Genomic DNA, 23,896 nt, shown 5'->3' on the forward strand with positions numbered 1-23,896 from the left:
CACTTCCTTGTCACATCAGGTTTGTTGCGGCTTACTAGCGTTGTGTTATTTTACCGTAAAATTTCGGACACTTAAAAATTTCGGACAATTATTATCAGACTCTTTTTTTGCTCGAAATCAAAGCCGTCAGAAATTTTTTGTAAGTTATTTACCCATCTGTTTAACTGTCTTTTTATCTGTCTTTCTGTCCGTCTGTCGGTCTATCTAGTGTCTGTTCGTCTGTCGGTCTATCTAGTGTCTGTCCGTCTTTCGGTCTGTCTACTTCTTTGCCTGTCTGTCTGTCTGCGTATCTGCCTGTGTCTGTCTATCTCTTTATCTGTGTCTAAGGCTATCTGTCTGTAATTCCATCTCCCTGTCTGTCGTTCTATCTGTGCATGTATGCCAAAATGCCACTCTGTCTATCTGTGCGTGCGTGTCTATATTTCTGTCCTACTGTTTGTCTGTCCAGCCTTCCATATGCCTTTCTGTCTGTAAGTCTATCTGCATATTTGTCTGCCAGTATGTCTATTTAACTGACTTAGGGCTAGAGGTTGGGTAGGGTTAGGGGTAGGGTTTTTTAGGGTTGGGGTTAGGGTTAGGGTTTTAGGGTCAGGGGTATAAATCTATTTATACCCCTACAGAAGTGTAAGTCGATGCGCTCTATTCGATGAAAGGATCGAAGTTTTGATTTGTTTCATGAGTCAGCATTTTTTGGTCGAAAAACCATGATAAAACGCCGTATGAATGACTTCTTTGTTTTCTTTCTTGAAACAAACTTTTTATATGTTAAGGATCATAACCCAAAAAAACCCTAACCTAATAGCGAATGTAAAAAGTTCGATTTTCCTCCATTTGAATTTTCAATGAGGACGGCTCATATCCTGAACATTTGAATCGTTTCCCTTTGAGTGCCTGACAACACTTGAGATGGACAAAAACGTATCGCGTGGTTATTTATTAGTAACCTTTACTAATAAAACTGACTCGAAAAAATACAGAAGCTAGAACAGATTATAACAATTATTGTACTTGCTCTCAGAAGAAAGTTGGCCGGTGTAATTGAGTAAAGCTCTACAAGTCGATACAGAAGTACGAGTCCATTGCAACTGATACATGTCATGGGTACAAACCTCGGGCATAATCCTCGAATGTACCGCCATCAAGCCAAAACTTTTTGGGCAGAATACTATTAGCTAATTTGTTACATGCGGGTTTTTACTGTAACTGTTGAGTGGAGTTTGCTATAATTTGACCGCGTGGCCTATTCTACATTGCAAAATTGGGAAGATGGAAAAATTTAAAATTACCAAGGATCACAATAATATTCCCGAAAAAAGCCGTTCTATATATATATATGTATATAAATGTGAGGGTAGAGTCTACCTTGGCATAAAATAATAATAAAACACATACCCGCAGCAATCGGCCGACGAATCTCCGACATCTCCTCAAGCAAAGAACTCTTCAACAAAACCAGGCCACACTACGAAAGTGCACTCAAACAAAGCGGACACAGCGAAAAACTAACCTACACCGAACGCAAGAAACCTGAAACTCGCAACCGCAAGAGCAGACAAAGAAACATGATTTGGTTTAATCCGCCCTACAGCATGGACGTGTTAACAAACATCGGCAGAGAATTTCTGAACCTCGTCGGCAAGCATTTTCCGAAAAATCACCGGTACAACAAGATTTTCAACAAAAACAGCATAAAAGTTAGCTATAGCTGCACTGACAACCTGCAAACCATAATTAAGAAACACAACAAGAAAATCCTAGAGACAAGCAAGACACCCCCTGCAGAAAACAACTGTAACTGCAGGAAAAAAAACGACTGCCCTCTGAAAAACAACTGCCTCACTTCAAGCGTCGTCTACAACTCCAACGTAACAATTAGTAATGATAGTAATTAATACCTTTTCTTTTTCCTTATTCATTCCATTCATGTTAATTGTTGCACGTCTGTTTGCACAATAATTCTTAATAAAGACCTTTATTATTATTATTATAACAACTGAAAATGACACAACCGGAAAGAATTACATTGGACTAACAGAAGGAACCTTTAAACAACGCTACACGCAGCACAAACTTTCTTTTCGAAACAGAAACTGTTCAAGCAGCACGGAATTATCAAAGTATATCTGGACACTGAAAGACAGCAACACCAGCTTCACAATTAACTGGAGTAAGTTAGCGACCTCCCCGGCCTACAACAACAAAAGCAAGCGCTGCCACTTGTGTCTCACAGAGAAACTTTATCTAATTAGAGCTAAAAAGCCGTCTTCATTAAACAAAAGAACAGAACTTATTTCGAAATGCCGACACGAGAATAAATTTTACTCATCAAATTTTACAAGCCGCCAACAATAGCCCCAGAGAATAGTTATGGATTTATTTATTTCATCGCACCAGCGAATTAATTAACTACTTTATATAAGGAGGTATGTTCTTTATTGAATAAAATTGTCTGACGAACGCTTCGGCGCGAAACTCAGAGTAACAGAGAATCGATGCGTCCTCTTTGATTCTTCAACTAATGTATATATATATATATTCTGTATACGAGGGAAACCCTGATCTTATACACCCCAAGTAATCATACTTAAATAGAATAAATGTCTGAAAAGAAAATTTGCCCTTAGCGGGATTTGAACCCACGTCCCTCCCGTTACTAGTCAGGTGTGATGACCACTACACTATCAGGACAACCATGCTGGCAACACGGCAATCAAAGATGTGATTTACGTGATCGGAGACGTGGTCTCCCGGGAAGTTTAACTTTTTAAGGTGACAGGGTAGGGGAAGCCTATAACCCCATATGAAACCCAACTAAGGATCTATTAAAGATACACGACCGAAGACAACTTAGCCGATCACAAAGGAGGATCCAATCACAGATACAGGCTAATTTCAATTAAACAAATTCTGTATACGAGGGAAATATATATATATATATATATATATATATATATATATATATATATATATACTGCACGATAAAGCAATCTGTACGCCGATCAAACACTCCTGCAAGATTCTTCCAGCATTTGAATTAAAAATAAAGTCACCAGATTCGATATACATTTAAATAAAGATATATAGCAAAAATCATTCAGTGTAAGATTGAAAACCACATTCATACTAATATATACTTCTACTCTCAATATAAAGAAATTCTTTGATCACAAGGCATACAGGTATGCCTAAGTTTATTCAACGTATAGTCAAAGAAGGGGACTAGATTTGATATACATTTACATAAAGATATTATGGCACATAAAACAATCTGTATGCTGATAAAACACAACTTAAAGATTCTTCCAGCAATTAAAATTTAGACTTAAAACTTATTCATTGTCATCATCGTCATCGTCATCGTCATCATCATCATCATGATCGTCGTCGTGGTCATCATCATCATCATCACGATCGTCGTCGTGGTCATCATCATCATCATCATCATCATAAGGAAATCAAAATATAAAGGAAAATTGCCTTCACTATAAAGGTCGGTTTCAGTGGGTATCTTCGCAGTGATATTACTACGTAAGTTCCCCACGTCATGTGCATTTTCATCAGAAGCAAAAACGAGTAAAGCTCACGATTACTTTCGTTTTTTAATTCCCACTGCCAAGAAAATTATAAAGTGAGCGGACGCTCACTACACGAACAGTAATGGAAAAGGAATTCAAAACGAAACGCTCTCTCTCTAACGCTAAAACACTGAACAACGGGGCCACTGTTCAGATAACTTTAACTTTGGCCAAGCAGGTCCTGGGAAACGCAAAGAATTGACCAGGACACAGCTTGGCATTCTCTTCGGGGTCCACTATTGCGAGCGGAGGTGGCACTTCCCCTTCCTTGTTGTCGACCCATCTAACAAGGACGACATCCACGCCGGCAGGGTGAGTCTGGCCATGCAGGGTCATCCGACCCGGCTGCAGGTAGCCGACCGCCGAGTACTTGTCGTCCACCCGGTAAAATACAACGGACGTTTCTTCAGTCCCGTGTGATCCTACTAAAAAATGCAACAAAAGCACTTGTCAGTATTCTCTAATATAGCGACAACTGCAAAGCAAGTCAAAAGCACATAACTTAAGAAACTTACAAAAAAAAGTGAATCTGACTTTAAAATAGTGAACCAGTTTTCTCCCTGCATAAATTATTCATTCAAAAGGCATCAAAAATTACGTAGAAAACAACACTGTAGCTTTGCTCTTTTGGGAACCGAGGGGCGGATACAGATACAGATTTTAAAAAGCTACATGTTTTATGTTCAGTGACGGTCTTCCTGAAAATACTAACAGTTAAAAGGGTATCGAGCCAGAGAGTAGTGAAAGTTATCCACGATTCATTGAAAATAAATAATAAGTCTGATATCATTACTGCAAAAATACTACTCAAAATAAAATGGTATGTTATCTAAAATATAGACTGTCCTTGTCCAATCTTTCATGACCTTATCAGTCTGTACACTTATCTGCAAGTATGTTGGCCGTTATGACATTATTAATATCACTATATAAACTTCCCACTGTGCTCCCTCTTGTGCAATGCTGCTCAAAAAAGTAGAAGAGAGAATACAATTATTATTTAACTTTACAAATGCTATACTCACCTGATTACCCTGCTATTTGCCTCTGTGGCAGGTCTTTAGGGGAGTCTCTAGGCTCTTCCAGGCCGGTGCTTTCCTTAGCTGTAAAGATAAGTTTAGGCCTCAGTAAGATGAAATATACCTGTTGCTATAAAACTAATTACTTTGGGGTATAAATAGTAATAGCTGCCTTCAGGGGACAATGATTGACACCAATTTTGACTTGTGACCGTTTCATTCCACGGAATGATTAATGCGATCAATAAACTATCCACTTTGTCACTCTTCAACACTGCTGCTCGAAGTTGTAGAAGACGAGTATGATGGCAAACAAGAAAAACTATTATTAACATTAAAATGCTTTAGACTCACGTGATTGACCTGTTGTCGACCTTTTTTGTAGAGGCTCTTGAGAGGAGCGACTAGGCTCTTCCAGGGCAGTGCTTTCCTTAGCTGCAAAGGTAAGTCTACGCGTCACAAAGATCATGTTAAATATACCTGTTATTTTAAAACCAATTTATACCTTGGTGTATGAATAGTTATAACTGGCTGCCTTTAGGGAGGCAATAATTTGTCACTCTTCAACACTGTTGCTCAAAGTTGTAGAAGAGTGAGTGGTAAACAAGGAATAAGGATTTTTTACCATTACAAATGTTAGACTCACGTAATTGCCGTGCTGTTGGCCTCTTTCGTGGACGCTCCTTGAGGAGCCTCTGGGCTCTTACTGGTCAGTGCTTTCCTTAGCTGTAAAGGTAAATTCATGCTTCAGTTGGACGCTTTTAAACTAATTTCTTTGGTGTATGAATAGTAATAGCTGCCTTCAGGGGAAGCACCGATTAACAACAAATGTCGACTTGTGACCGTTTCATTGAAAGTCATGATTATAGTATCTAAACTACCCAGTTTGTCACTCGTCGACACTGCTGCTCGAAGTTGTGGAAGAGGGAGTGGTGAACAAGGAATAATTATTATTTAAGGTTACAAATGCTAAGCTCACACGATTGCCCTGCTATCTGCCTGTTTCGTTGAGGCTCTTTAGAGGAGTCTCTATGCTCTTCCAGGCCGGTGCTTTCATTGACTGTAAAGGTAAGTTCGCGCTTCAGTAAAATTAAATATACCTGTTGCTTTAAAACCAACTACGTTGGTGTATGTTTTTTTTTATTTTATTTTTTTGGCCAGGATCATTCTCTATTATGATATTTCATTCATCACTGTAGCTAAAGTATTGTGCAGGAAGTCTCAGAAGCCTTTCTAGCTAATAGCTAGCTGCCTTAAGGGAGGAAAGGATTTGTTTCTCTGCTACACTTCCGCTCGAAGTTGTAGAAGAGTGAGTGGTGAAAAAAGGATAATTATGATTAAACGTTACAATGCTATATGCTCACATAATTGCCCATCTGTTGGCCTCCTTTGAGGAGGTTCTTTAGGAGACTCGAGGATCTTCAACGCCAGTCCTTTCCTTAGCTGTAAAAGTAAATTCCTGCTTAAATGAGATTAAAAGGTGTATGAATCAGTAACAGCAGGCTGCCAAGTCAGGGACTCAGGCAATGATTAACAACAATGTAAATCACCCAAATGTATAGTTATCTCTTTTTTTAAATAAATAACTACAACTGTAGGTATTTATGGTAGCCATATATACGAAGCTAATTTACAACTCACACATGCATGTTAGACCACCCTATATGCACATGATTCATTCCCTAATGAATCTTCCGGTTCAATGCTTTCCTTAGCAACTAGTTAAGTCCAGTAAAACTTGTGTGAGCAAGTCCAGATTGCTTCTGCCTTTACTTGTGATTAGATTTGGTTTACTCACACTTCCGATTGGTTGAGAAAGTGGCACAGATTTTTTAAGCAACCACCAAACAGTTTTTTTTTAGGACCGATCACAGTATGAATGAATGAATGAATTCCTTATTTATATTGCGCCTTTTCTATACAATATTCAAAGGCGCAGTACCCCCCATCAATTTGATAGACACTACACAAAGATACGCCACAACACTGGGCACTGCGTGCCCTACTCTTTTCGAACAGTGTGTGGGTTCTTTAACGTCCCACAAATTTCTTTTAACACATATAAGGGCTTGTGAGACGGGACCTCCATTTATCGTCCCTATTCGAGAAGACTAGAAAGTCTAACCATTTGCAGATATTATTACAAAGGCAGCACTTTCTTCTCAGTTAATTTAAAACCCTGAGTGTTGGTCCGGCCGGATTTGAACTCACGACCTCCCGCACAACAGCCTGGCACTCTACCAATAGAGCTAACAGGGAGGCGGTGATGCAAAAACAAACACAGTAATGCAAAACCAAAGTAAATGCAATTTTTTGTGGACTCTCAAGTAAAAACTACTCTATTCCAATAAGTATTGCAGCTTTTCCTGGACAATGGTATATCACAGTTACCCCCCCCCTCCCCAACATTGATCTGTCTGGTTGCCTCAACAATTCAAAGATACCCATTCACTCTCAGTTGAGTAGTACTGTGAGAATAAAGTGTATTGCACCAAAAGTACAACACAGCAATGCCAGCCTGGGCTCAAACCCAGACTGCTCAATCCAGAGCCCAGCAAAATTAAGAGCCATTAGGCCACCATGACAGACTTATGACGATGAGTACATGACAAATCAATTACTCAGTAGTAAAAACTTGTTATTATTTCCTTGTAATTTCACCTAAAGCAAAAAGTTTACCAGATTGTTTAGTCAGTATTTACATGTAGACCTGTCACATGCTTGGTGATACTAGGCATGTGTCTTGCATAACAACACAACACCCTGAAGTGGACAAGGCTAGAAATTGAACCAAACCAGTTCCACCAAATGCTTTGCTTACCTTTTAATGAATATGTTATAGTACAACTAAGTAAAAATTGAATACTTACATGAAGACAGTTGTTTCATCAACTCATCTAGGCTTGGGGTTGATGTTGTTGTGTTTTTTCCCTTTTGCCTACATCTGGCTGAATGAAGAATGCAAATTTCAATAAACTCAATGTATCAGAGGGTAATATTAATATGAATAAAGTTACCTAGACAGTATATGTTACCCTAGCTTGCGTATAACATATCACTGACAACCCTGTTTGTGGTCATCTTGTAATGTTATTTCTTTTTTCATTGACTTCATACAAAATTAATCTTGAAGAGTTAGAAGGAGTTATAAGTTATAAGGAGTTTATTATTTCATTCTTAAAGGTTCTTCATATTACATTGTTTCTAGTATGCAGTGTCAACTTTATGTAAATGTAGGAAAACAATGACTTTTTTCTAGTTACATGTTTTATACACATAATAAAAAGTATTAAATACCTTCACAAAAAGCAGCCTATAAATTTAAAAAAAGCTGTCCCTCCTTGCAGGGTGCCACCATTGTTGTTTTGTCCCCAATAAAATTGTATGCCACCCCAGGGGTGCCAAATTTATAATTATTATAGCCTCCACCATGCTTCTTATTCATGAGCACAAAAACATTGTAGTCGTGGTGGAGGCAAAGGACATCAGCCTGAAATCCAAAGGCATATTATAATAATAAATATGCATTATAGCTTAATCCATATGTGAAAAGTTAAAACAATTTACACCTCCTGATTAAAATGAACTGCCTGGTACAATGATGTTTGGTGCTGCACTTAACACAAACACATGTAATTAATGATTGATAGATTCAATAAATTCAATATCAGCAGGAATAATGGAACAACTGATGTTTTAACAAAAAACTACATCTAGTTGGGCTACATGTACATACTCTGTAATGTGGCTTTCTGGTTTCATGGATGGAGCTTGTTTTCCCCCTCTTCAACACTTTGTCCCAGTCCTTCTTTTTTTTTCTCAAACTTGTAATTGCATGTAGCTGTTCTACATTTTTTTCAGGGCAACAGGGAAATCAGCCAAACAGGATGGACATTTCTAAAAACAACCAAGAAAGAACAACCAAGGTTATAAAAATATCCATACCAAGCCAAAGGACGGTAATTTGGAAATTCTGAGGGAGAGGGAGGTCTCAATAGCCAGAGATTTTAAAGGAAAAACTGAAGCTTAAGTGAACTTTCCAGGGGAGGGAGGGTGGGGGTTAGGGGAGGGGGTTAAACCCAAAAAAATATTCGGGGAGGTATAGATCTTTTGGGCAACTGGACAATCAGGTTGGAACCTTGTGATTGTAGTCAAATTTAGGAGTACAACGCCTCAGTCAATTAGATCACAACTTTTCTATCAGAACAGTACAATTTGAAACACTGAAAGTTACATATAAAAACTTGCCACCATTTTGTTGAGAATCACTACTCATGTTCTATCACATAATAGATAGAAAGGGTAGAATAGCCAATCAGAGAAATGGATTTGAGATAGAATGCTAGTAGATGAAGGGGGAGTGCAAAGTGTTATTGGCCTTAATTTGTCAACCAATGTTCACACAATGTATGTAGGTGATACAATACTTACCATGAGCTGTGCTTGGAGAATTAGGTAAATAATAACATATGTAGTGTTTAACTTAATAGTTATTAAGGTTTCTGTGATATCCAGAATCATCAAGGTCTTTATTGTTAAAATTTGTTGCTATCAGCTGAAGACTTTAGCAAAGGCTGATAACATAATCTTGATTTTGATTTTAAATTTTGATTTCTGATAGGTTAAGTCTGCATTTGAGGCAAGTGGCCCATCAGGCCGGAGCTTATCTTGGTTTCTGTAGCATGAAGCAACTAGGAGTATTTCTATTCCCTCCTGGATGGGATGCTAGTCCATCACAGGGTTACTCCAAGCAGTAAATTTGCTGGTACCCATTTATACACCTGGGTGAAGAGAGGCACTGTGAGTGTAAGGTGTCTTGCCTAAGTACACAATGCAGTGCCCTGGCAGAGGCTCAAACCTGAACTATTCGATCTGGAGTCCAACGCACTAACCATTAAGCGACCGTGCCATGCCACTAGAGTTTTATTCAGCTGGCAAAATTTTAATCTGGTAATCAAAGCTTGATGGGTTCAATTGGATATGCCCCAGGGTAGGGGGAGAAAATTTGAACATACAGTCGACTCCAGATAACTCGAACCCTCGCTAATTTGAACCTTGCACTAACTCAAACCGACATCATTATTTTCCTTGGATTCCTTTAATACATTTACTGTAAGTTTACCTCAGTATCTCAAACCCTCAATAACTTGAACCTCCCACTAACTCGAAGCAATTTTAATTTCCCTTCAGGTCATTTTCTACACAATTTTACCCTCAATAACTCTAACCACCTTTGTCAAGTTGTGTTAAGTAAAAAATATGGAACTGGAGTCTGAAACTTTGAACTTATTTTAAGGCAGTCTAGTGTTCTTCAGCTTTTTAACATGACAGTGCAGTTCAGGGTCATTCAGATTTCTGCAAGCTTTGCCTTCCTTCTTCTTGAGAGTCAATAATTTTGTGCGTGACATCATTTGTTCTCAACTTCCAGTAAGTCAAACTCTTTTAATTTCCCCTGAAGGTTCGAGTTATTGGTAGTCGACTGTAGTAGTATACATAGATTGAATATAATCAATTGAACAAAATATTGTCAACAATAACGAGTTTTGTTGATTTTTTTACAAGGAACTGGTTTAACACAAGGTTGTAAGCAGACTTGGAAACATTTCAAGGGGCAAAAATAAACAATATTGCAGAGATCCAGGGGTGTATTAAAAGGGAAATTTAGACAAACTGGGCACCCAAAAATGCCATTTTCTGATTTCTGATTTACTTTCATGCTACATTTATCGAATATTTGGGAGCCAATCTTAAAATATGATGTCACCGTAGGCTTTATATAGAGTTTGCTGTGTGGCTTTCGCATTTTAGAAACGTGATTGTATCGCTTGCTTGTGTTGCCGTTTAAAAATTAATTTCAATCGCCACTATTTAAGGCCACGTTAATCTATTTATCGCTTTCAACGCTTCTTGAAGGTATCTATCACATGAACAAAAAGTAAAAAAAAAATAGAAGTGAAATAGGCATTTACTCTGAGCATGCTGGAGTACGAATTCAGCTTAACATGTTCATATGTAATTCTAGGAAGCAACTTCAAGCCATTCTCTGCATCTTGATAAAAGATTTGGGTGATGTGCTGCCATAATAAGTAGTGACCATCATTCCACATATACCTGGAAACAATAATCAGTCAACATTAATATGTATGCATCAAATCATTGCCAACTTACAATATCATATAAGGAGTTATTAACAGCAAAATGTAAAACATATATAAATGCAAGATAATAAGCAGATGGGATTTCTTGTGTGTAGATGGACAGCTGCTGTCCTTTGCTGTCCCAATAACAGTTACGGATATAAGATTGCCCATTTGGCAATTTAAATTATCCCAAAATGGCTTTTGATTAGAGAAATTTAGAAACCTGGATTAAAATTTAACCCTGGGTTAGAGCTAATCGGCCTTTGAACAACTGGGCCCTGATCATAACCATTCTATTGGCTGTTGGACATAACTGCTGCCCCTATTGTTACTGGGACAGCAAAGGCCAACAGCTCTCCACCTGCACAGTAAAATTCCTTTTGCTTTTTATCTTGAAATTGTTTTGTAAACTCATACCTGGTACAAGTACCAGATCCAGAATGATACAGACAGTTTCTTGTGGTCTTTACAAGATGAGGGGCATCTGAGAAGAAGTATATAAACCTCTGTGGTGCAAACAAATTGATTGTGCGATAGCACACATCCCTGTCAGCATTTCCATCAAGACTCTTATGCATTCGGTAGAATCTTCTATTTGGTGTGGCTCCATCTGAAGTAGAAGCAATAACCCAGAGGTTACAGGTTAACTCCAAAATAGCAACAGCCTCCCAGAACAATGGCATTATCTGGGCAGAAGTAGCTCCATTGGTAGAAAAGTGGGCCAAGCAGAACTTCAACTCTGTACAAACACCTCTGATGAGGAAAGCAAGAGCATGAGTTGCAACCTCATCAAGTTTTTCCAGAGCTCCAAAGTTGACATCAGGGTCACCAAGATCCACATATCCAATCAATTCGCCTGTGACCTTATCAAAAACAAGATTTGACATGATTTTCATTTCGTCAAATAGCAAGACAACATATCGTTGCACATCAAAGTACTTGTCTGTTAATGCTTTCAGTTCTTCAATCACATTCTCATGAAAGCCCCTTTTGGGTCTAATAAAGTTTCTATAATCCCGCAGTGTTCTTTGGCTTGGCAGTACTAGTATCCCACTTTTTCTTATTTCCTCGTAGCAAGATGGTGATTTGGCTGCCAATGACAAACAATAACGAATTATCATTGGGTGATATCTGACACCAGTTGATGTGCTGTTGTGGAGTTTCTTTTGTTGTTGCCAAAATAGGCTCATGAATGGTGTGATCTCTGCCTGACCAAGTATATCAGTCATGTCTTTACTGAGTTCATGATCAATCTCAACACTTGATTTCTCGATTTCAAGTTTCATTTCTTGAAGTTTCTTTTCAAGGGTTGCACATTTCAATCTTTGCATCTGCAAAGTCAGTTTTAATCGTTCTGGAGATGTGTTAGAGACTGGGGTATTGAGATGCGCTGGCTTAGCTAGTTTGTTCTGCTTGGCCCTTTCTTTTAGCCGAGACTCATGTGAATATCCATAGCAACCAGCACACTGCTGGCCCTCATCCTCTGTTAAAATTTCACATCCTCTCATTCTCCAATACTGCTGGTGTGGAAATGAACTATCGTCGAATAGTGGATCGACAGATTTCGGGATGATGTGGGGTATTACAGCATTGGATAGTTCATGTGGAATTACTCCAGGACATATGGAGTGGCTTTCAACATGTTTCACAAGGTCAGAAACTGTGATATTACTGACTGATCTTAAATATCTAGAATACAGTTCATGGTCTTCAGGTATGAGCCATCCAAAAATTGAAATTGTGTATCCCAAACTGTCATCTATCATGATTTCAACTTCTGGCAACAAAAAGGTGTTTTTTATCTTTCTCAGCAATATTCTGTCATTTAACTCTTGAACTGACCAGTCACTGAGGGTTTTCAAAGGATGAACTCGTTTGCAAAGTTCTACAAAGTTACTATAACAAGCATTCTTTCTTTTGATTTCAGGCAAGTCCTTCACGATCGATAGCAGTCTTCGTGGCGCTAGCTTTTCCTTTTGGTGGCTTTTTTGGGGCATATTTAGAGTCGGTAGAGAACCAAACTTCGGTCTTTTCTTGGTCATCTTTGAAGACACGACTAAAAGCAAAGTTAAATAATTTATCTATCAGTAAGAAAGGCGGAAGAGCTTTGGTTAGTACAAGACATGTGTTGCCATCACGGAACACAAAAGTAAACATCGTCAGTTCCAAGTTATAAACACACATCTGATGTTTATAATCCCCTCTACTAACTACTAACTACACATACACCTTCGGTTGTGCTGTGCCGCGCACAAAAATCCTACATTCCATACTGGTAAGCACCATACACACACAAGCTTTAGTCTGAATACTTACCAATTTCTATATCATCAAGAGCGAAATGCTTCTCGCATGTAAAGACTCTATCGCTGTCAATTTGTTTCTGGAAATCTTTGTCTACTTCTCTTGATTTTGTGAGTTCATTCAGCCAGTCTGCTCTCCACTTTTTGTATACTTCGTTCCTCGGAGCGGGAAGTTTCCAAATGCCTATACCTTTCGATCGCCTGCACGATCCACAGCCAACCACGGAACAATTATCGCCAGGCATTTTAAACTTAATCTAGAGTAGCTTTGTTACGATTTACAACTGTTTTTTCTTTTTTTATCATAATAACACCGAAAAGAACACAAGACAGCGTACCGTACTCAAGTGACAACCGGCGCCACATCTCAGTTGAATCCTGTGCTGTGCACGGTATTGGTCACGTGATTTCTAAAAAATCGAACAATAACCTCCTCTTTTGAAGTTCACCGACCTTCCTAACCAGTCCCCTCTACTAACTATGTAGAATTCGAACATTAGAAAAGCATGACTGTCATGCATATATAAATTTTAATTAATGTAAATTTGGAAAGTTTCTAGGAAGATTTTAAAATGCATGTCCAGGGCTTTATATTCGATCCGTTTATATATTTAAATAAAAGTAAGTAAAATTTGTGCGATCATTCAACATATCCTCCCGGTGAGAATAACTGATACGTACCTTTCGAAGTTGCCACACTTGATTCTGCGCCACCAGAACTTGAAGAGCTGGAAGCACCGCTTGAAGCAATATCCGCCATTTTTTTTTTTTTTTCGCTTAGGTGGAGCGTGAAGACAGGGACCTGGGTATGACGCACAGGAATGAACCGGAGAATCATCACAACAATCATTTTCGGTCGTGTGGTCAATTGATCCTCATCATCATTTCTCACCGGGAGGACATGTTGGAATAGTTGCAAATTCAACCTTTCCTTCATCACTTTATGATAGACACGCGTTTGGAAGTCCGCCATATCTTGTTTTTTAGACTCTTGAGCGCGCACAGTGTTTGACCGCAGTGTTGAATGTCCGCCTTCCTCGCACAATGACACAGTAGCAGAAATAGAAAAGTGCAGAGAGAGTAACCATTAAGATTATTTTATCGGAATCTCTAGAACAGTTTCTCCTACTGGTTGGAAACTAGAGAGCAGGCTGGACTATCCCTTTCAACCTCAGTTTTTGAGCTAGTTTCCAACACATTCTCACTACAGACATTTATATCGACCAATAAAGATTACAGCAAGGGTAAAGGAAAAAATAGATCATTAGATCTCGCCTAGCCTATTATTCCCTCTCCAAATGACAAACACCAACGCAATGATCATCACCAAAGGTAGAAAAATGATTGTTGCCTTAAGAACCATTACATCACCATAATAATACAAAGGTAAATAGAGGCCCCCATCCAATGTACATTGGCGATGGAGTGACCCAGTGGGTGAATTTCCAATTGATCTTGGACCAGAGTAAACTTTTAACCTCATCAGAAGTATTTCTAGACCCAACCTTACCACTCCTGTTCACTTTGTTCCGCTCATAATGACGAAGATAAACACGAGGGCCGGTTATTTACACAACGTCTAACCCAAACCGAGGTTATGCGCAAACAGTGGACTTAACGCATTCTCTTTAAAAGGGTTGTTTTCATTAAATGAATGTCCCTCCGCAGCTAGTTTCGGCCCTATTGACGCTGCTAACAAAAATTACTGTTCAGATGAAAAACTCAGCCAAATTTAAGATAGTTTATTGCGCGGTTTTGTTGAACAAATGCTGAATTTTGTTCAAATAACTGGCCCTCAATGTCTTAAAACTTGTGGATGAATACTCAACGTTGTAAATAACAACAGACATTTACATAGCAGTACAAAATTCAACGACTAATCTTTAAGTGTGCAGTAGTATATTTTAAAAGTACTCTCCAGAACAAGGAGAGAAAGAAAAAGGCACAAGACTTTGTACTCCTCTGAAGCCGCATTACCTCAGCAGTTGAACTTTTCCAATAAAAATTACAGTTTTGATCAAAGTAGGCTGGAGCGGTCGAAAAAAACGGCAAACAGATCAATTCATACCCCAAGTCCTTCATAACATATTGTTTCAAGTAAAATTAGCGAGAGAAAATTCGCAATGTTAGAGATTTTAAAAATAAAGGAAGTTCCCTCTAATGTGATGCCGTAATGCTGGTAAGGGGAACGGTTGGAAAGGCCGAACTGCTAGTTAAGGGAACAGCTTCAAAATAACAGTGAATACTTCGGGATGCATTTACATGTTATAAAAGGAATAAAAAATATGAATTATACGACCCCAAAAAAGGAAAAACTATTTGCAAACACCCTTGGTAAGAATTGCTTTAAGTAAAATTGAAAATCGATGACTTAAACAACTAAAAAGGGAATTTATTTGAAAACTAAAAAGGTTGCTTTTTACCTGTAGCTGTGATGTTTGTAAAGGGGAAACCTGGAAAACAACAAGCAATCATTAGAAATATTTGCAAAGTACAAAGAATTACAAAATATTAAATCACGAGACTAGAATTTCTTGATAAATGATGGCTTCGGCAAGAAGTAAACAGCCGTGGTAAAGCCGGGTTGTTTTTTTTTAAAGAAAATTCAACTGAATAAAAGACTTTGTCTTGCACAGAACCCTTTGTTAAGGGTACAGATGGGAAAATGTTTTGAATATACATGTATTTAAGGAAAAAACTTAAGGTCATGTGCATGAGAAAAAACAATTATTGATGTTGACGAAATACCGGAATATCCCTTGTTGCAAATACATAAATACATAGTAGATATGTAATCAATCGGTTGTTGGAAGTGAAGTCTCATAGCAATTGCTTAATTAACACTTCGCCTTCAATCGAAATTACCTACCCGCCAAAATGGCGTCGTAAACAGTAACAATCTATATTCTAACACCTAAACAGTATACGGATAGCGAAAACGATGTGAGCAGAATTTCTTGATAAATGATGGCTTCGGCAAGAAGTAAACAGCCGTGGTAAAGCCGGGTTGTTTTTTTTAAAGAAAATTCAACTGAATAAAAGACTTTGTCTTGCACAGAACCCTTTGTTAAGGGTACAGATGGGAAAATGTTTTGAATATACATGTATTTAAGGAAAAAACTTAAGGTCATGTGCATGAGAAAAAACAATTATTGATGTTGACGAAATACCGGAATATCCCTTGTTGCAAATACATAAATACATAGTAGATATGTAATCAATCGGTTGTTGGAAGTGAAGTCTCATAGCAATTGCTTAATTAACACTTCGCCTTCAATCGAAATTACCTACCCGCCAAAATGGCGTCGTAAACAGTAACAATCTATATTCTAACACCTAAACAGTATACGTATAGCGAAAACGATGTGAGCAGAATGAAATTTGCATGGTATTCTCTTGAAAAAGAGAAAGCGAGAGTCCTTATAGTAGCCGAACTGAAAGACAGTCTAACAGTAATGATAATCAGCTGACGTCCGCTCTCAACCTTAATAACATTGTAAACCTTAGCAATTCAGCCCATGCTGCTGTTAAGGTATCGAATAAACCATTCACTATTCACTAAACCATTCACTGTTCACTAAACCATTCACTATTCACTAAACCATACACTATTCACTGTTCACTAATTCACAAGCGAGAAAACCCTGCCTTTAAAGTTAACCAGAAAACCTGAAAATCTTGTATTTGACTCACGTAATCTAAGATGAGTAACACGACGAAGTTAAGAGCATACAATTCATTCAAGAGTAATTACATTTTGTGTTATTACATAGAAAAGTTATTACATTTCGCGTTGAAAAGTTGTCACATCTCGCGTTGAAAAGTTATTACATTTTGCGTTGAGTGATTTATTACATTTTTCGTCGGTTTTATTAAATTTTGCGTTAGTATTACATTTTGCGGCGATTGTTATTATATTTTGTGTCAGTATTACATTTTGCGGCGATTATTACATTTTGCGGCTTAACACACGAGAACTTGCGCTTTTTTTTTCATTGGCGGAAGTCGAAGTAGCTCTTCTGAAACCCCAGCAACGTGCAAGTGATCTCTTTATTCAGTTTAGAGTATAAAGGTACGTACCTAATATCTTCATGTTAAACAGAACATTAAATGTGCAGTAGTGGATACAAATTTATGATCACCGTTGAACGAAGCGAACAAGTGACAGATGTGATCACAAGTGAACGAAGCGAACAAGTGACAGATGTGATAAACACTCCCACAAAAATAACCTAGCCTTACATAACCTTACGTAGCAGATCACAGTTCAACGAATAATCTTTTAATTTGCAGCAATACATTTAAAAGTACTCTCCAAAACGTGGAGAGAAAGAAAAAAAGTATAAGATTTTGCATTCCTCCGAAGCTCGATTTCTCAACAGTTGAACTTCTCAAGTAAAAACTATATCATTGGGTTAGCTCTGATATTTAATTTTTGGACCTTATTTATTTTGTGAGTTTGCAAGTTAGCATTGGATGTAAACTGTTACCTTCAAATCATATACCCAGTGCCAAGAAAAATAAGGTTTCTTCGCTTATCATCTCTTTCTTCGCCGAGTGTGTTGCAGTTTTTGATTAAAGTAGGTTGGAGCGATCGAACTACATTAAGTCGATAAAATCATATCCTAAGTCCTTTATAAAATGTTTTTTCAAGTAAAATTGGAGATGGAAACTTTGCAATAAGAGAAATTATTAAATATAAAGGGCGTTCCCTTCTCACCTGAGCCCTAACTGCCTGTAATGGGAACAGCGGGAAAATAATATTAAATATATTTAGGCATACATTTACATGTCGAAGAAGGTATAAGAACACATTAATCACACGATACAAAGAAACAAAATTATTTGCAGACGATTCTGTTGAAAGTTACCTTGAGTAAAATTGAAAATGGACGATCTTAACAACTAAAAAGCCAATAAATTTGAAAATTAAGAACGTTGGATTTCACCTGCGACTGTTACGTTTGTAAAGGAAGAGCTGGAAAACAACAAAAATGAATGTCTCTCACAAGTAAGCAAAGCGTATAAGTGACGAATGTTATCAACACTTCAATAAAATAAATTTGTATCTTCAAATTGCCCTTAATGCCCTTGATATACTTGAATACGTGTAACCCACTTCGTTTATTGGTGGTTGATGGGGGTGTAAGTCCACTTCCAACTGAGAATGAACTAAGCTTTCCACCTTTGATCAACTGTAAGCCGTAACTAAATCCCGCAATATCAAATGATTACATGATGCGAATCAAATTCTCCAGACAGGCTAAGTTGGTTTCATCAACTGAGTTGATGATATCAATTGGCAATACTTTCAAAATTTGACGTTTCGAGCCTTAACCCTTCGTCAAAACAAATGCATTGACCTCTCTCAAACATTTATTAAGATATGTCATTATAAACTGAGCAATCTTAGCTTGACATTTACCTAGAATTAACAAGACTCACTGTGTACAACTGCTTTCACGGATTTTGGGTGAAAAGAGAAGAGATCTAAATACAAAAACCAGAGTTATTCTAAATAAAAGTAACATAAAAAAATGCTTACAAAAGTATTGGGAATAGATTCTTGATAAACGTCACGAATGTAGACCACAATGTGGACAACGTTGGTTGCACTTTGGAGCCGTTTAGAGAAAATAGTGTACTTTGAAATAGTTGGTGTCGTTGATTGTGGTAGGTATAGTTCGGTGCGGTCTATAGGACTTATGGGTTTGTTGGCGTAGATTTATGTACTTGGTGAGGTTTGATTTAGATCATTAGAGTTGCTGTGGCTCGGTGCAGATTCGCGGGAAGTCACACTCCAAAATGAAACAAGTTATTCCTCCTTCTTCAGTATTCAGTCTTTCTCTTCTCAAAAAATAACACTGAATAGCTGTTTACCTTAAAAACCTCAATAACTGATAACCGAAGGTACATTTTTTTTTCTTTCTCGAAAAGTCATGGATGATAAAAGAGAAACGTAATTTGGCTTGTTGTTAAAAAAGACTCTAAACTGAGTTAAAACTACCTCTCACCTACCCTGTTTGCTTCAATGCACCTGTACATAAGAGAGAATAACATATTAACTACCATCCAGGCAAATGATCAAGAGAGATTATTGCACAGGTAAAAGGTAAATTTTATCAAATGTCTCACCTTGCTTACTCCTACCTCTCCAAATGATAAACACTAATACAATGATAATCACCACAAGTAGAAATAAGATTGTCAAGTAAACGGCATGAAGAATATTTTGGTGTTTTTTTGCGATCGTCACTTTGATCTGTACCTTGAGGAAAACCAACACGTGTTTAAACATATATAGCCAACAACATTTACATGGCTTTAAATATACAATGCTATATGGAAGCCCTTATCATGAGTAAATTCAGAGGGGCGATGAGATGACCCAGTTGCTGATACGTCATTCGCCTTTCGTGCTGCTGTAATGGCAAGGAATATCTGGAGTACTCAAATGCATGAGACTGACTGACTCAACTGAACGATAATCCATAAAATATAAGAACAATTAACCCAAGAATGTTCGAAAACCTTACAGTACCCAAAGAAGCGAAATACCACTTCAGCGTCAAAATAAAAATGGCCAAACGGCCAAAGGAAACTCTTGGATAGGTTGGCCTTATCAGGTACGAAATGATTCGAGCCTCCACCTATGGAAGCGAAAAAACTGAGTTCCCTCAAGATAGACTGTGCGAAAGCGGGTGGAACAGATAAACGAATCACCAACTGAAGTGCAAGGAAAACGGTCGAACGAAAACTGCGAGACAGCAATGTTCCTCCGACAGAAATTGTCAAGATAACCGGCCAATATGAGCACTTTCACGGCATGGTCTTTCTTGTCGCAGCTTTGATCTTCGTAGCCGTTGATGCAACCAGAACACGCCAGCAGGATTGTGCTCGGTGGAAAGTCGTCTGTTCAAGTCTCCTTTCCAAGGAAATTATATGTCTGGAAGAACCTTAAACGTTCATGTTTTAACTTCAGCTTCTACCTGTAAGATGGTCCGTCAAAGGCCACAAAGGAGGAAGTATCAGAGATTCCAAGTGTTGAATAGTAACAGTCAGGAAAACAGCCAAGAGCTTCAGCAGTTCTTAGTCAAAACAGACAAGTGATCATTGTGTAGGGTTAAAAGTTACGCCCATTGTTTTTTTTTTTCTTTTGTATAATTAAACGCTTTTTTTATCCTGAGCCTTATTGCCCCTTCACCTTACGAATTTTTCCGCGGACTGTAGATCTTAATTTAACAAATGCTAAACACCACAGCGTACACCATTGAGTTATGGATGCACGCTGGAGGTTGCTAAGCACAAAAGAAGTGTAAGAGTCACGCGAGGCGATGGCCTCATTGATACATTGAAACAAAAGAGGTTTCTTTTATGTAACAAATCTTACGTGGCCAGAAAAACAACCCCTAGCGGAAAACCAGTCTTTGCATTTGCTCACGTCAGCAGCTTACATCCATGGGCTAATGATGGACGCTGAATTGACCAAACAGAGCGCGCGCTTTACGTTGGCTTTGGTTATGTTATAAATTTACTTAGTTTTTTAATTCATCAATAAAGTCGACTTTTCTTATCAGTAAAGGCTTTTGGTGTTTTAATCATGAAAACTTGCTAAACTCAACACAACAAATATCGAGTTGAACACACTTCGAGAAATTCCATCTCTACGCGCGCCCATGTATCATTTTTTAATTGAAAACTGGATCCTTGGATAATGCAATTCAAGACTCCTTATTGGCTTAGCCATTATGGTATATGAGCCAATATACCATAATCAAATATCTGTACATTGTAACATCCGGTTTCTTCTAACAAAATAAATTCGAGAAGATTTGTCTAATATCTTAGGGGTGTTTTTTTAATAAAACAATTATTCCACTCGCGTTTGTTGGATATGAGATGATTATAGCCAACTCGGCGCTATGCGCCTCGTTGGCCATCTATCATCTCATATCCAACGCGCGCTTGTGGAATAATTGTTAAATATTCATTTTTTTTTTGTAGAGTGTCGACGTAGCTGTTATGCAAGCTCGTTGAATGTGCGAGTAAAGTCTACATCACATTTGGCCTGTGTATGCATAACTAATACCTGCATAGCAAACAGGACATAATACGAGTGAAGCAAACAAGTGACAGATGCTATCAACACTGGAGGAAAAATTCGCATTTCCGTGCAGCGCGTAATATCCTTGATATACTTGAATATATGTAACGCACTTGGTTTACCGGTGGTTGAAGGGAGGTCTAGTTCACGGTCAACTGTAAATGACCTAAGCTTTCCATCTTTGATTTCATCTTCCAGTGGTTTTATAGGATCAGTAACAGATTTTCCAAACTTCAAATCTACTATGGCAACAACACTGCCGGTTCTATCAAAAGATTTAAAGCTCGCTGATGTACCTGGTTGCATAATATTAAACGAATTACTAATTTTCGTCTACTCCATGAACATCATTCTATTGAACATCATCGTTTCAAAATTATCAATGATAAATATCCCAAAGTCTTCTAAACGCTTCGATTAACTGTAAAACGTAAACTTTAACCTGCAATAATAAAGGATTACATCATGCAAATCGAATGTTCCAAGAATAACAATTAAGTTTTAGACTAGTGAAATATGCACACACTGAGCATTGTTAGCAATAAATTTACCTCAATTCAACAAGACCCATTGTGTACATTTGCTTCCCAGGATTTTTGGCGTAAATAGATAAGATCTTAAATTCAAGAATTAGAGTTATCTTTAATTCTAAAAATGGTGAAATGTACAATTCAAATGTTCACTTAGAGCAAAAAGATAATGCACTAATCCACTCGCCTCAGGACAATAGTTTCTGGCTCGCAGCCCTAACACTTGTATAGCAATTCTCTTATAGAGTAAAATGAACAAATTTAATTTATGTAGTGTAACTAATTTATTCCTCCAATATATTGTTGTAATTTATTGAAGGCTATCACGATCTTATCTCTGAATCTCACGAGACATTAATAGAAGGCAAATTCAAATGAAAACCACCCAAGTGGTCATTCCTAGTTTAAAAAATATGCTATTTTCAAAAAAATAAACCATAATTCCTGCATACTTGATTAACTATCCAATGAAAGAAATCCAAAAAGTCTCTTAATCGAATTTTTTAAGCTAAAAGCATCCAATCTGCAAAATATTCCCCGAATGTTCAACGGGCTATAAAAAATAATTGCCCCAATTACCATTGTACAGATAAGTGCAAAGCCGCCTTCTCAAATGAATCAGTCAGAAGCTAAGTCAGCCCAAGCAGTGCTGGACGAGAGGAGTTACTTGGCATTTGACGCTCATACATCAAAGATTTACAAATTACCACCAAATGCATTTACTAAATGCCGGAGGATACTTACATCTGATAACAAGTTTGCCTGCAATGTTTTGAACTCAATTGACGCTTTGTTATTCAAGGCTGACTTCCAGGTTTCACTCTGTAGTATTAACTCAACCATCCTAATTTCAAAATCATTACCTGCGGTGCAGTAAAATATCAAAATTGGCACACATTTCACAACTTTGTAAGAATTGAGTCAAAAATGACCATTGCTGATATCAAGTATATTGCAGGGCCACGCCTTTCACGAGCTAATTAGAAAACGTTTTGAGAAAAGAAATGTCTTTGTAACTTTGTGTTTCTGTGCTTTGATCTGAGGGCAAAAGGTTTTCAATCATACATGTTTGGCCACCAAACTGCTTTGATCAGCCATTTCCCCTTGGCTTTAACACAAAGCTTTTTAATAAATACTTGGCACTCACGTAAACAAACTCAACCTTGAACCCTAAAAAGGTCAGTGCATATATGCTGACAAAAATGCTTTCACGAAGTCAATGCCTACAGGTATCCGTATCAAACTCACGTTTCACAAGTTTAAACGAAAGATATACTGTAATGACATCTGAATACTAAAACAGAAAAAAAAAACTACTTTTCTATAATGTGCTGGGTCCACGCCATTGATTTGATTTGTAGTTCCTGCATGAATTAAAATACACTTTTACCTGTCACAAATCAAGAAGTAAAACAATTTGAAAATGCATTGCTGTAATCAGAGAAACAGCTTTGATAATAGAGGACATAATTCTTACATCTCACACCAACTATGCGGACACTGTTGGCATCATCTCCATATCACTGAACTATTGAGACCCTCAACTTTGTCTAAGGACACTTCTTTGAAACAATGCACTATTTTGTCTCCGCACACTAGGTTTTCTCAGCGATACCCAATACACTAAATCTGAAGATACTTCGAATGATCGCCTACACTGATTGACCACAAGCTTAAGGGTTATAATCTTCTGGATTTACTTAATCGATTAATCGATTTGGAAGATTTCTTGTAGCTACTGACTGCTACACATGGCGGTAGGGAGTTGTTCATCGGTAGCTCTCGCAATTTTGTTCTTTACTGCTGTCCACTTCGCGATTATTCGCCATGATGGGACTCAAAAGTTTAATAGTCACCTAGTGTACAAGATACATAATTTTGAAAATGCCAAGGAACCCGAACAGAAATTTTGGACACCTCTTTCTAGGCTGGCGGCGGAACGCTGTAGCAGCATTGTTGCCGCCTTCGCCTTCGCCCTCGCGGCAAAGGCTACTTCGCCTCTCGCATTAACAGTTACACGAATTCTACTTCAAGCTTTCAACTTGTAAGACTTGTTCTAAGCGGGTCCATAAGCCCAAACCCAGCAACAGATAAGACATCTGTTTCCACTAAACCTGACAAACGGAATCGTCGCTGTCAGACCGATCCTTTACACAACATCAAGAATGCACATCTGAACATCTGTTCTTTGAAGAACCACAAGCACTACGTACTTGTTAAAGAAG

The 23,896-nt window shown here is 37.9% G+C and overlaps 1 protein-coding gene and 1 pseudogene across 4 annotated transcripts; both read right to left on the reverse strand.

Annotated features, from left to right (window-relative positions):
* Positions 1-23,896, reverse strand: part of LOC148726940 (uncharacterized) — a 50,009-nt pseudogene that overhangs the window by 18,996 nt on the left and 7,117 nt on the right.
* LOC111334846 (uncharacterized) lies at positions 3,009-13,518 on the reverse strand. Of its 4 annotated transcripts, none has more exons than XM_088727777.1 (11): positions 13,051-13,518; positions 11,152-12,790; positions 10,564-10,705; positions 8,331-8,491; positions 7,892-8,084; positions 7,465-7,542; positions 5,959-6,037; positions 5,241-5,320; positions 4,949-5,029; positions 4,601-4,678; positions 3,009-4,000 (listed from the first exon to the last, which is right to left on the reverse strand). In XM_088727777.1, exons 1-4 carry the CDS (start codon positions 13,280-13,282, stop codon positions 8,441-8,443), a joined length of 2,064 nt encoding a protein of 687 aa, XP_088583903.1. In that variant the 5' UTR covers positions 13,283-13,518; the 3' UTR covers positions 3,009-4,000; positions 4,601-4,678; positions 4,949-5,029; positions 5,241-5,320; positions 5,959-6,037; positions 7,465-7,542; positions 7,892-8,084; positions 8,331-8,440. The 4 variants fall into 4 exon arrangements, with proteins under 4 accessions (XP_088583903.1, XP_088583904.1, XP_088583902.1 ...); XM_088727778.1 differs by having other exon boundaries at positions 3,009-3,997; positions 5,959-6,053; XM_088727776.1 differs by having other exon boundaries at positions 3,010-4,000; positions 5,959-6,053.

Source organism: Stylophora pistillata, chromosome 7 (assembly GCF_964205215.1).
Source record: "Stylophora pistillata chromosome 7, jaStyPist1.2, whole genome shotgun sequence".
Lineage (NCBI taxonomy): Eukaryota > Metazoa > Cnidaria > Anthozoa > Scleractinia > Pocilloporidae > Stylophora > Stylophora pistillata.

Coding starts and splice junctions, on each gene's coding strand:
- LOC111334846 (XM_088727775.1), bottom strand. CDS start 13,282: ATGCCTGGCGATAATTGTTCCGTGGTTGGCTGTGGATCGTGCAGGCGA. Junction 12,791..13,050: donor TCTTGATGATATAGAAATTG/GTAAGTATTCAG, acceptor CTTTGCTTTTAG/TCGTGTCTTCAAAGATGACC. Junction 10,706..11,151: donor GGATCTGGTACTTGTACCAG/GTATGAGTTTAC, acceptor TATTGTTTCCAG/GTATATGTGGAATGATGGTC.